The sequence below is a fragment of the Rosa rugosa genome, chromosome 1, assembly GCF_958449725.1.
Source record: "Rosa rugosa chromosome 1, drRosRugo1.1, whole genome shotgun sequence".
NCBI lineage: Eukaryota > Viridiplantae > Streptophyta > Magnoliopsida > Rosales > Rosaceae > Rosa > Rosa rugosa.
Window position 1 is genome coordinate 18773304 of NC_084820.1, and position 11977 is coordinate 18785280.

The window sequence follows — 11977 nt, forward strand, 5'->3', positions numbered from 1 at the left end:
AATACGAGATTTAGTATGTGATGATGTTATTATTTTTAGTGGCCAAAAACAAAACAATCCCAAAAATTGCCCTAGTCAGGAAGTATTCTATAACAATAATTACATGATACGAATGAAAACACAACTCTTTTTTCGATCTGGTTGCATGACATGTGAATGTGATTACACTATCATGATTGAGAGTACAATGCATGTCCTCTCTTTTTCCTCACCGACCATATAGACATATGGATATGGCGTCTGATTATGCAGGACTGCTCAGACCAAACTCCACAAGAAATCCCAAAACACCAAATTCAAATATTTTTCCAGAAATTATAAAGATCTCAAAGGGAAAGCGAAAACCCAAAACTCCACAGCTGTAAATGCATGTCTTTTAGCCTTGGCACTGATCCCCATCATCATCCCCATATCTTGTGGGGTTAATTTTCCTCTGTGGCCTTTTGCTGTTTGGGTTCCTTGTCCTTTTTATCCCATCTCTTGTTTTGCTGTTTGGGACTCTACTCTCTCTCTAATTCTCTAATCGAGGTTCGAGTTGTTCCCTTTTTGAAAATACCTCCCTCCTTTTGCTTTTGCTTTTGCCTCTGCATTTCTCATTTGTCCACGTTCCATCACCTCAAAAATCCCACTGAAGAAAAATCATACTGTATATATATGTCAATCATTCTGTTACTGATTTGACTCCCTCTCTTGGTTTCTTTACAATATAATTCAATCCCCAGTTATATTTGGCAACACAGACACACTTCCATTTAGTCCATCTCTCAATTCTCTCAAATGGGTTTTCGCTACACCACCAGTTCTATCATCTTTCTGATGATTTTGAGCTCTACCCAGATAAGATTCATGGCTGAAAGCAGAGTACTTCTCAAGAAGGATGACACTTCCCAGGTGTGTGTTTATTAATGTCAATCTTCCTACTACTCTACTCTTTAGTTTCTGTTTTGCATTCAACTTCTAGACTTTGTCTACTATGTTATGCAAACATCGGTGTTGAATGCATTTATAAACCATATAATTGGAAATCACTTGAATACCGAAACCAAATCGAGATTGAAAATGCGTTTAACACTCATATTCAACAACATCATGGAATTGGCAAACTTTTCGGATAATGTGTATTTATTTTGTGTTTGTATGTTTTCAATAGACAGTGAATGAAGACAATAAGGCAAGACTGAGAGCACAAATTGGTTCAAGGCCTCCAAGGTGTGAAGGAAGGTGCAGCTCATGTGGCCCTTGTGAGGCAATTCAAGTTCCTAACAATTTTCAAGCCAAACCAGGTAAAAGGAACTCTTCATCAGTTGTAACCAACATTGCATATGCCAGAGGAGGCGAGTATTCAAGCAACTACAAGCCCATGAGTTGGAAATGCAAATGTGGCACCATCATCTTCAACCCCTGATCAAGATTGATTCATCATCTTCACTATTACCACTTGATTTTTTGGTGGATTTGGAGCATACCCATTATTGGATATTGTAAATGGTTGATACTAGTAGCAAAGATTAATTAAATTTTGGTTCTTGAATCCATGCAATCCAGCTAGCTAGCCTATTAACCTCTAATGCTTCTTCTGTAATATTAGTGATTATCATGTATAATATACTAGAGCAAATATTATTGCTTATTTGCTTGGAACCTGATTTTGTTTGGATTCCTTTTTGATGTCATCTATTTCTTGATTTGTGTGTTTTGGAAAGTGACAATTATTAGCCTTTGTTTTTGTGATGAAGGGATTTCACAGCTCACTGAGAAAGTAGATGACGGACAATACTTGGTATGAAATCTTGTAGTCTGTGAGACTTATAACCTGTTCACCACGCCACCGTTCCGTTTTCCCAAGACAAGAATCCCATTGAGAAAGATAGATAACGTAACCAAATAACCATTTTACAGTTACCAATAGTAGGCTAGCTAGCTACTTTATCCCTTCTTTATCTTAACGACTTTTACGTCACTGCTCAAGTTTTTCATCATGTTCAATACAAATTTTGGGCGGCGAATAAGCTTTCTGTTGAATTGATAGCCCTGGAAATCTTTAGAATTCTATAAGCGCTTCAAGCCTTCAATGAAGCTCGATGTGAACCGTTTTGATAACTATTAGTATATAACTGGATAACGATTGAATTTTACACCACTCTAAACCATTACAGAGGCTCCGCTTTCTCACTTGAGTAAAGAAGTCACGTGCGGGAGTGAAGCTAAATTCCTGAGTCTAAAATGGGAATGTTGGTTCGAAAGTCCAGGACCTGCAAAACTGAAATGAGCAGAGGCTGGGGACAGTGAAAGCAACAGATTCTGATTCTCCATGCCTATTTCTCTCCAGTTTTTTGTGCATTCTATTTTTTTTTTCCTCAGCCACAAATAACAAATAGCATTGAAACTTCTCCATCCCTTGGCCAAGGACAAACAGTACTGGTTTGTATGGGTGCTGTTTGACAGAGATGGGGAGAGTCTGTGAACCGGAATCTGATAGAGTACAGGGTTAACAGCCACCGTTAAGGTCTGCTCGAAGTTTGCACCAGCTGAGTGATCAAATCCAAAGCAACTTTGTGTAAAAAGCAGTGTATTCAGTAACAGACGTCAATGTTGTCAGTTGTCACTAACACTGTGGTTTGATGTTATTGAACCTGGTGACTGATTATTCTTATCAATCAAAGGTTTGCTAAATTAAGCAAAGCTATTATATGCCTATTTTCAATAAGCAATGTCTTTACCCATCCTAGTTTAGTAGTTTTTATACTTCCCAGATATTAATGTGCAAGCAATCTAGAGCAAAATCCAACTAATATGCTATTCTAATGAGAACTACTAAAATGAGAACTTTTGTGTTAGACTCACTTTTCGATTACATTTTCATAAATCAACTGTTAGATGTTTATATGTTTATGTATATATTGTTTATGTAATTTTTTAATCAAATTGAAAATCATTAAGACATTCATAATCGTGATTTATTAGTTATGAACATGAACGGTTCATGTTTGACAGATTTGGTTAGTATATTAATTTGATCTAGTTCGGTACCTTAACGATTAGCAATTTGGAAGAAAATTTTTAGAAGTGATCTACTTATGTATAGATAAACATCCAACGGTTGATTTGCTGTAATGTAATCGAAAAGTGGGTCTCCAAACCGTTGATTAGAAAGTCAACTAGTTTACATTTTAATGGTCCTCATTAGAAGGGCTCCCTCCAATTACTTAGTTCAATATATTAATTTTTGTGCGAAGACCCTACAATATCAATACATGGCGAAGAATTTTTGTCATTAAAAATCTAGTAAAGAATTAAGAGAGAGTATTCAGTGCACCAACGTGCATTTGCACAAATTAGAATGGACAGTTGGATAACATTAAGTACATTTTATTATTATTAAAAAAAGATTGCATATAAATATCAATAGTTGAGATCTGTTAAATTTTCTGGTTCACTTGTACCATCCATACATAGAAGAGTTTTTCAAGAAGTAAAATGAGAAAAGTCACATCGCAGTTCGTTGACTTCTCATAAAAAAATCAATTAAAAAGAAAAACGTGTTTGCCGCATAATTATTTGTTGGTAAAATTCTCCTACAAAAATATAAAAAAAGGACACCGACGAATAATTTGATCAATAAAAATCTCCCTTCAATTTACTTTGTTTTTGATTTTATTTTTTAAAGAGATAGCTCGATCAACTATAGCAACAATGTGAAATAAGAGCTACTAACAAGGTGATGCTTGCCAATTCAGTAAGGTATTGAGTGAGCATCACCAGAATAAATTCAAAACTAGTCTTAAATGTATGTGATAGTACATGAACATCGCAAGTTTCGAATATGAAGTGCAACCTTATTAAGTAAGTTGAAGAAGGCTCTAATTGCAAAAAATGTTAATATACACAAACGGCAAACCTATGTGATGCGTACACTTCCCCCCTTAACCTCAGAGAAATTATTCAAATTCGAGATCAACAATTGAAAATTGTTCACACAGTCCTCCACTGAAGTTGAGATATAGAGTTCAATGCCATGGATCCTTCGCTGTATGAGGCAGTGAAATCTGGTGATCTTTGTTTTCTCAAAGAAGTTAGAGATGGGGATAGATCAGTTGATATTCTCTTTCAGAAGACCCCTAAAAACAACAATGTTCTTCACATAGCTGCTCAGTTCAAGCAAACACAGTTCTTCAAGGAATTCCCAAATCAGATTCAATCTCCGTTGTTTTGGGCCACCAACACCAGAGGTGATACTCCCATGCACATATTGCTGCTAGGGTATGTTGTGTTAAACTAGTTGGGTTCCTCATCGATCACGCAAGAAGGTTACAGACTGATGCAGGATGCAGCAGGAGACCAGACCAGCCGATGCTGAAGCTTATAAAGAGTTACTTCGAATGACTAATTCGGAAAAAGATACAGCTTTGCATGTTGCTGTTAAAAGCGGGCACCATGGTGTTGTCATTCTGTTAATGGATGCTGATCCTGAATTGAGCTGTTAAAACAATAACGCCAAACAATCTCCTTTGTTCTTAGCTGTTAGCAAGGGGTTTCCAAAAATTGGTTCTTGTAGTCTCCAGCATCTCTTTCTTTCGAGGGGGTCAAAGGTGTCACAGCCTTGCATGCAGTAGTAAACTAGTAACCCGCAAATCAACCTGCAAAGGTAATTACATAATCTCTTATATATATATACTAGCCTAGCCCTCTTAACACATGCTCCCGCGTCACTACTAGAATTATGCTTATAGGACACCCTCCAATAAAGGTGCTTATTGTTCACAAAGGCCACCAAAATCTTCATTAGCCACTATGCAGCCACCAATAGCATGACAGTGGTGATTGCTGGGGTTTCCTTTGCAGCATAGAGCACCAAAATACAAACAGTGCCCAAGTTTTCAACATAGACAAAATGTTGTCATGTCAGCTGATATGACAGCTGCCAACTTTAGTTATACACCAATTACTAACCATCCATTAGAACTGTGTCTTCGAATACCACATTATTAAAAAAAAATTATAATAATATTAATAAAAACCATCAAATAGCTGAATATATGAATGCTGTCTACAAATGTATACATCATCGCATTCAATCAAAATCTACAATTTGTTACAATTACTTCTACAACATATTGCATTACCTAATAAAGAAACCTATTGCAACTTACAAGCCTATACCTGCATTTCTTTCACTAGTATCAACTCAATAAAGAAAATCTGCAAGATATTTTTGTGTCAAGGTCTTCAGCAGTTACTTCGTGAAACTTCTCAACTTCTTCACAGTTTCATTAGATAGTCACTAGGCTTCGGTTGGTCCCTTGCCAATTCAACAATTTCATACTCAAATACATATCAATGAACAAACATAGTAACTTGCAATAACCTAGTTATCAAAAAATTGACATTCCTACCTTTTAATTTGAGATTGTGCATTCCATTTGTTTGGGTGAATGATCATTCCCGGTTCAGAGTCTGCTTCAAAACAGAATCCATTTCTGACAAGGCCACCTGGTCATTAACTGAAATGAACAAACCACAAAACATGTTATGACATTCCTACAACATTTTCTTCAAGCAAACTATTATGTAGTATGTACTCAGTTCAATTGTAATAGAAAACACACATTTGGAGCAGGGAGGAGTAATACCTTCAACATAAAGCAATGGCAGATCTCCTCCTTCATTGGTCTCTTACCCTGTAACAAGTACAATGAACCAATAACTTCATACACCATTTTTTCTGTACTTCATAACTGAAGAATTTGTGAAGTAAAAGAATTATATATATATTACATATAGCAGCAGATACAATCAAACTCTAAAGTCTATCTATATAACTGATCAACTCTATCTATACAATTACGTAAAGATGACGTACAATATATTCATTATATTGTTATCAGTTAAGACATATCACTTATACCTTGTACACTTGCAATAGAAGGAGAAGTCTGCATAGGAAGAGTCCTGAAGCTAACAATAACAGAGAAAGGAGAATATAATGCAAAGACTTATGTAATTCAAATATAAATATAGTTATATATATATATATATATATATATATATATATATATATAACAATAGAAAATTACACATAAGTGTCATTTTGAGAATTATATTAGCCACAAGGCCACCTAAATTTTCTTGTACAAATAAGGCCACCTGCATTCACAAATTATTTCGTTCTTCACAATTTTACCCTTCTACCTAATAAACCCAAAGTCCATCAGCCTTACATCGATCGCGATCTATCTCTCTCCTCGATCACAGTCTCTCTCTCTCTCTCTATCCTTCTCCTCGATCACAGATCTTCAGGTCTTGGTCTTCGCCTCCAATTCCGGCGACCACCAGCCTCGCCGCTGTCTCTCAGATCGGACCCAGCCTTCACCAACCCGAACTCTGACAAAGATTCGATCTCTCTCTCTCTCTCTCTCTCTCTCTCTCTCTCTCTCTCTCTCTCTCTCTCTCTCTCTCTCTCTCTCTCTCTCTCTCTCTCTCTCTCTCTCTCTCTCTCTCTCTCTCTCTCTCTCTCGAATTCAAATCTCAATTCGGTCTCAATGGAGCCATATAGGTAGGCCAGATCGATTGGGATTTCGTATTCGACGATGCGAATGGGTTAGAATTGTTGCAAGAGTTGGAGAACCCGGCCGTCACGGCGGCAACTAGGGCTTCGCCTTCTTCATTGTCGTCATCAACAGTGGAGGATGCTCTGGCCAACCCGGAGACGGGATCGATTGACACGTGGATCGGCGAGGTTGAGGAGATGCTGATGAAAGACGATGACGGAAGCAAGGTGGCTTCGGAGGAGCCACCTAAGGAGTACTATGAGAGTTTTTTTGGCGGATGTACTCATGGACTCGCCTTCGACGGAATCTCCGGCCTACGTGGATTCGAATTCAAACGGCTGCACTGAGTCGGAGAAGGATAACACTGATGGATCGCCGCTCAACAATAAAAGGAGAAGGTACTGTTAATTTATTATTCATATTCATAGAGTCCTAAATGGATTATTGAAATCAAGGAAATGCTTGAATATAATAGGATTATTTGTAAAATATGCCAGTACTTGACATTTTTAGTTTTGTTAGTGTGGCTGTGCAAGTTATTCAAAATGGTTTGATGATTTGCCTTGGTGATTCACGGAGGAATTGACTTTTTTTTGTGAAGACGGTGGAGGATAAGCCATATAGGCGGCAGATTACGCATTGAAGAGGCAAATGCAACATTCTTGAGCTGTGGGATTGACTAGTTCTTGGTTTCAGACAATTTTGGCTGAATTTTTGTCTAATTGTTGGTTTGTTTGGTTGAAATCAGAGTGTTTTGATTCAAACATTTGAGCATTTGACATTGTAAATTTATAGTTATTTTGATGAACACATGTAATTGGTCATGCTGTCACAAAAACAAATGGATATAAATGTACCCAAGAAGCAATACTCAACTGGCCTTAAAATAATTTGGCCAACCCTAAACTCATATAACAATGACACAAAAAGGAGTCCGGCCATGCCAATCCTTGTATCTGCAACTATGTTAATCAATCAACTCCAAAAGAATCCTACTTCCACGCTTTTTTCTGTTGCTTAAATAAATTAGAACCAAAAGCTAAGCATGTAATAAACTAAAATGTGCTTCTCCACAATTTCACAATAACACAATGACAATTAAATTGTTTCCTCCCTTTCATATCAATGCAACTTTAAACCAACAGATCAATGATAAAATCTAGGCAAAAATATCCACATAAAATCCATAGCTACAAAATCCGTAAAACAGGGTTTAGAACATGATTGAAGGATCCATGCATCTTCCAACAAATCAAAAGCATAACTCATCATTGGGTACATATCGGAGCTTTCAAGTAAATTGAGTTTTACGTGGGATATAAATGTACCCAAGAAGCAATACTCAACTGGCCTTAAAATAATTTGGCTTAACAAAAGAGTATGATTTCATCTTCAAAGCAAGACACTACAACCCTTTGACTACTTGACAGTAAACATTAGAACAATCTGTTCAAGTACCTATAATTTGTACGTACTTGATGCCGACCTTGTCTCTGATTTTGTTGCCATCATGGTCAATCCCGTTGAACACTGAAAATATAAATTTAAAACAATTCTTACCCATTTAGGGAAGATAGTGAGAGGGAGCTGAGGAATATCTTAGAAACAAATACATACACAAACTAATATCTCTACTTTCATAATCAAAGAAACAACTAATGATTGTTCAATTGCACAAATAGGAACATGTAAAATTCCAGATTCGAAAAACTAATTCAAAAGTTAAAAAAAGAAACTGAAGCCAAATCAAAACAAAGAAGAAATCAAGACCCAGAAAAGGAGGATAATTGACAAAAATCCCAGAAGATTTACCTGGGTTGGTTCATCCGCCTCACGATATTCGGTGCATCCGGTTTTATTGCCCTCCAATAAAATTTATTGGGTTTTAAAAAGAAAAGATGCATTAAGACCCTAAGATGAAAACAAAAAACAAAGGATCAGTTTCAATGGATCTATTTCTACTTTCTTGCTTTTTTCTACGTCTCTGACGTTGCTCCGGCTTGGGCTTGCCCTACCAGAATCATTAGGGGATCTACTTGGCCTGTGCCCCGGCTGGATGTATCGTTTGTAACCCAATTGGATACCTCTATAAATGGTTTAGGATGAACCACGAAAAGGACATTTTTAAATGAGCAAATCGGGATTCGGAAGCATATGGCTTACTTGTGCTCGAACCATGGTCTCTATAAAGAGATTTTTCTCTCGAAGATCGGACATGAAGATGGTTTTTGAAAAAACATTCCGCCTAAAACGCAATATAGGCACAAAAAAAAAAAGGCCAACTAATACACGCACTACTACAAATTTGGCTATAGGACACCAATAAACAAAAATATTACATATAAGTGCATTTTGAGGAGTTATTTTAGCCTAAGGGCCACCAAATATTTTCTTCCTTCATAAGGCCACCAGATACAGAATAGGGTTAAATTTTAAACATTAAAAATAAAAGAAATTACAACTATGCCACTGGTCTTTAAACAAACCCAATTTCACGTTCTAGGTCATTTTGAATGAGAAACCGCCTCTCTCTCTCTCTCTCTAGAATGGAAATTTGATAGGACCTCGGCGTTGCCGACAATCGAGTCGCTACCGAGCCTCGCAGAAGAGGCGAGTCTCCGACGATGATTTCGAAGACTCGTCGACGGTCGGCCCGTGTCTTAGTAGCGAAGAAGCAGGAATGAAGAATCAAAGAAATCAGTCGAAGAATCAGTTGAGCATTTTTGAATCAACACCTCTCTTATATTAATTCGGCTTCGTAAGCGTCCTTGACACTGAAATATGCAATTCTATTGCTATATATTTGTCTAAAAAAGTTCTAAATAGTATTATAGTAGCATTTACATATGTGTCAGTTGATTTTGGTAATAGCTTTTCATTCATGCTTTGTAGTAGCTTTAAGATTGCTTGGTAATAGCTTTCATATGTGTACAGTTGACAGGACCCGCCCCGAATTTCACCCTGAAATCCGAGGTGGCCCTGCGGGGCCCACCTTAGAGATAACTCTACCGAGAACTGGTTGAGTCACCCCTAAAGAGGACTACCCAAAATAGTAACCCACAATAGATCAGAGCCAAACAAAGAAGCGCGGAAGCTATTCGTCAACTATGCCTCGATCCATGTACGCCCGACCTCAACTAATAGCGCCTGCAAACTGGGCATTAGAAACCGAAAGGCCCAGGGGAAAGTAGACGAAAAACGTTAGCGTGAGTGGACAAAAATAAACAATTTAAAATAAGAAGGATTTCATACTTTCCCACATTTATTCCTTTAAAAACTCGATGCATGCACAAATGGTAAAACACATTTAGCTTTAAAACCAAGAATTTCAAAACGATAAACCGACTAGCCTCGCTAGTCACAACATTCGAAAAATATATCGTAAAACCGAAATCTCGTTTCTCAAAAAGATAAGACCAGCCCCGCTGGCTACAGTGAAAATCGGACTAGCCCTGCTAGTCAAGCAACGATAAAATATGGGGAAGAAGTTTCACCATACGAAAGAAGGGAGCCTCCCAGGCTCGGGTCGGAGTGTCCCACACTTTGGAGCATCCCATGCTCTGCTCTTACTCACCCACAAACACATAGTAAGCAGGGAGGAGTACTAATAGGCTAGCTAGCAATAAATATGACGACCCAGGTATGGCGGGTAAAAACTAATAAAATCCAATAAATCCTTAAGGCTTCCCCATGTCCCACGAATAAAGAAAACACGGGTACGATTCCCAACCGTACCCGGAAATTCTCGTAAAACGTCGTATAAATCAACAGCGTGTCCCACACGCTAAGAAAATAATTAGATCATCAACAAGGCATTCCCAATGCCAAAACCGAAAGTCTATAGATAAATAAGAAATAACTGCATCGAAATCCCATTTCGAAAAGCTTTCCAGAAATCTCAAAACAACGAATAGAAATATAATTAATTCCGGAAATCACCTCGGAAAAATAATTCGTCCAAATTCAACATCAATTATAAATTCGAATCCGAGCATAACAAATTAATAATCAAAATTCACAACCGGTATAAATCATAATTACTTCATGAAAATCATTATTGAAAGCAAATCCACGAGATAAATTGAAATCAAATTCCAAAATCAATTCAGATGCTCGGAAAATAATATGTTAATTAAATAAAGCATACTTTAATAAATAAATGCATGCATCACTTATTTGAAAATAAAAGTCCACTCACAGTACTAATGGGCGACCACGCAAACGAGTTCATTCATCTAGCCGTAGCTCGCAACATTGCCCTGTACACAATTATATTTCCGTAAACGGCAATTCGAATAAAATAAATACGAACCTAAACGAAACCCGAAAATCTCTATCTCCAATACTTCTCAAATTCCACCCAAATCTCTTCCACAACACCAATTCCTCAATCTACATATTCCACAATGAAAACGAGGGAAATCCAACGGCCGGATTTCCCACAATTCCATCACAAAACTTCAAACTTCGGAAATTCACAAACAATTCCAAACTCCTCCAAAATTCACCAAACTTCACATACAAGCTCTATGATAATTATAGAATTTAACTAGCCAGAAAAAGAAATTAAAAAGCTACCCTAGCCGCCGCTACCGCCGCCCACAGTGGCGGCGCCGCCGCCACCGCCACCAGCTCCGTTGGCCACCAAACTTTGGCAGCAGCACCTACTCAACGGACCCAACGTTTTATTCAACTACCACTAAGCCAGAAAACGTCTAGAACTAGTTCAACAATTAAGGTAAACATTGAACCCGAAACCGTGAATAGTGCAAGAATTTCAAACCTTCAATTCTTCCTCCACGCTTCAAATCGCTGCAAAATATTTGGGGAGCATCATCTACATCGCAAGGCGCTTCCAAATGATTATGGTTAGTCGCCGGAGGTGGCCGGAATCGGGAGAAACTCGCGTTGACCACTTCTGCTACAGTGAAACTTCCACAGCTCGATGCGTCATTTTCCGGCCAAGCCGCCATGAGCCATCACCGCAGGCACCAAGAGGAGGTCGAGACGAGTCCGTAGCCACCGGTTTTACGCTTTTTGGTGGCCGGAAAGAGAAAGCAACCGGAGTTGCAGAGGTGAGAGAGAGAGAGCAAGAGCTCGGGGACGAGAGAGAGAACACGCGGGGGAAGAGAAAGAAAAAAAGAAAAAGTTACCGGCCACAGTGAAAAATTCAAATATATACTACTTACCATGAACAGTAATTTTCACATTTTCGCTTATAACTTTTGCATACGAGCTCCGATTTTTACGTACCACATATGTACGCGCTCGGTTTAACGTCCCCTACAACTTTCATGAAGAACATTTTCTCAAATTTTGACCCGAACAAAAAGTCAATTTTTAGGGCCACTAAAAGCACTAAACCGAAAGTAAAAGTGAAAGTAAAGGTCGTTTACCGTCCAAATGACTAGTAAACAGGTAAATTGAGA

General features: G+C 37.9%; 2 protein-coding genes and 1 long non-coding RNA gene across 3 annotated transcripts; 2 read left to right on the top strand and 1 right to left on the bottom strand.

The window, feature by feature from the left end:
* Positions 1 to 492: 492 nt before the first annotated feature.
* LOC133727483 (EPIDERMAL PATTERNING FACTOR-like protein 2) lies at positions 493 to 1641 on the top strand. The gene is made up of 2 exons (XM_062155060.1): positions 493 to 891; positions 1151 to 1641. Exons 1-2 carry the CDS (start codon positions 778 to 780, stop codon positions 1403 to 1405), a joined length of 369 nt encoding a protein of 122 aa, XP_062011044.1. The 5' UTR covers positions 493 to 777; the 3' UTR covers positions 1406 to 1641.
* A 2374-nt stretch (positions 1642 to 4015) lies between these two features.
* On the top strand, positions 4016 to 4484 carry LOC133718474 (uncharacterized). The gene is made up of 2 exons (XM_062145354.1): positions 4016 to 4260; positions 4325 to 4484. Exons 1-2 carry the CDS (start codon positions 4016 to 4018, stop codon positions 4482 to 4484), a joined length of 405 nt encoding a protein of 134 aa, XP_062001338.1.
* Positions 4485 to 5033: 549 nt separating this feature from the next.
* Positions 5034 to 11673, bottom strand: LOC133722415 (uncharacterized). Its single transcript, XR_009852725.1, has 6 exons — positions 11332 to 11673; positions 10747 to 10807; positions 8361 to 9702; positions 8007 to 8078; positions 5631 to 5678; positions 5034 to 5501 (listed from the first exon to the last, which is right to left on the bottom strand). It is a non-coding gene; the product is annotated as an uncharacterized LOC133722415 (long non-coding RNA).
* Positions 11674 to 11977: the final 304 nt, after the last annotated feature.

Excerpts from the sequence above, each read along its gene's own strand:
- LOC133727483 (XM_062155060.1), top strand. The coding sequence starts at position 778 with ATGGGTTTTCGCTACACCACCAGTTCTATCATCTTTCTGATGATTTTG. Across the intron at positions 892-1,150 it reads AGAAGGATGACACTTCCCAG|ACAGTGAATGAAGACAATAA; the intron begins GTGTGTGTTTAT and ends TGTTTTCAATAG.
- LOC133718474 (XM_062145354.1), top strand. The coding sequence starts at position 4,016 with ATGGATCCTTCGCTGTATGAGGCAGTGAAATCTGGTGATCTTTGTTTT. Across the intron at positions 4,261-4,324 it reads ATGCACATATTGCTGCTAGG|GATGCAGCAGGAGACCAGAC; the intron begins GTATGTTGTGTT and ends AGACTGATGCAG.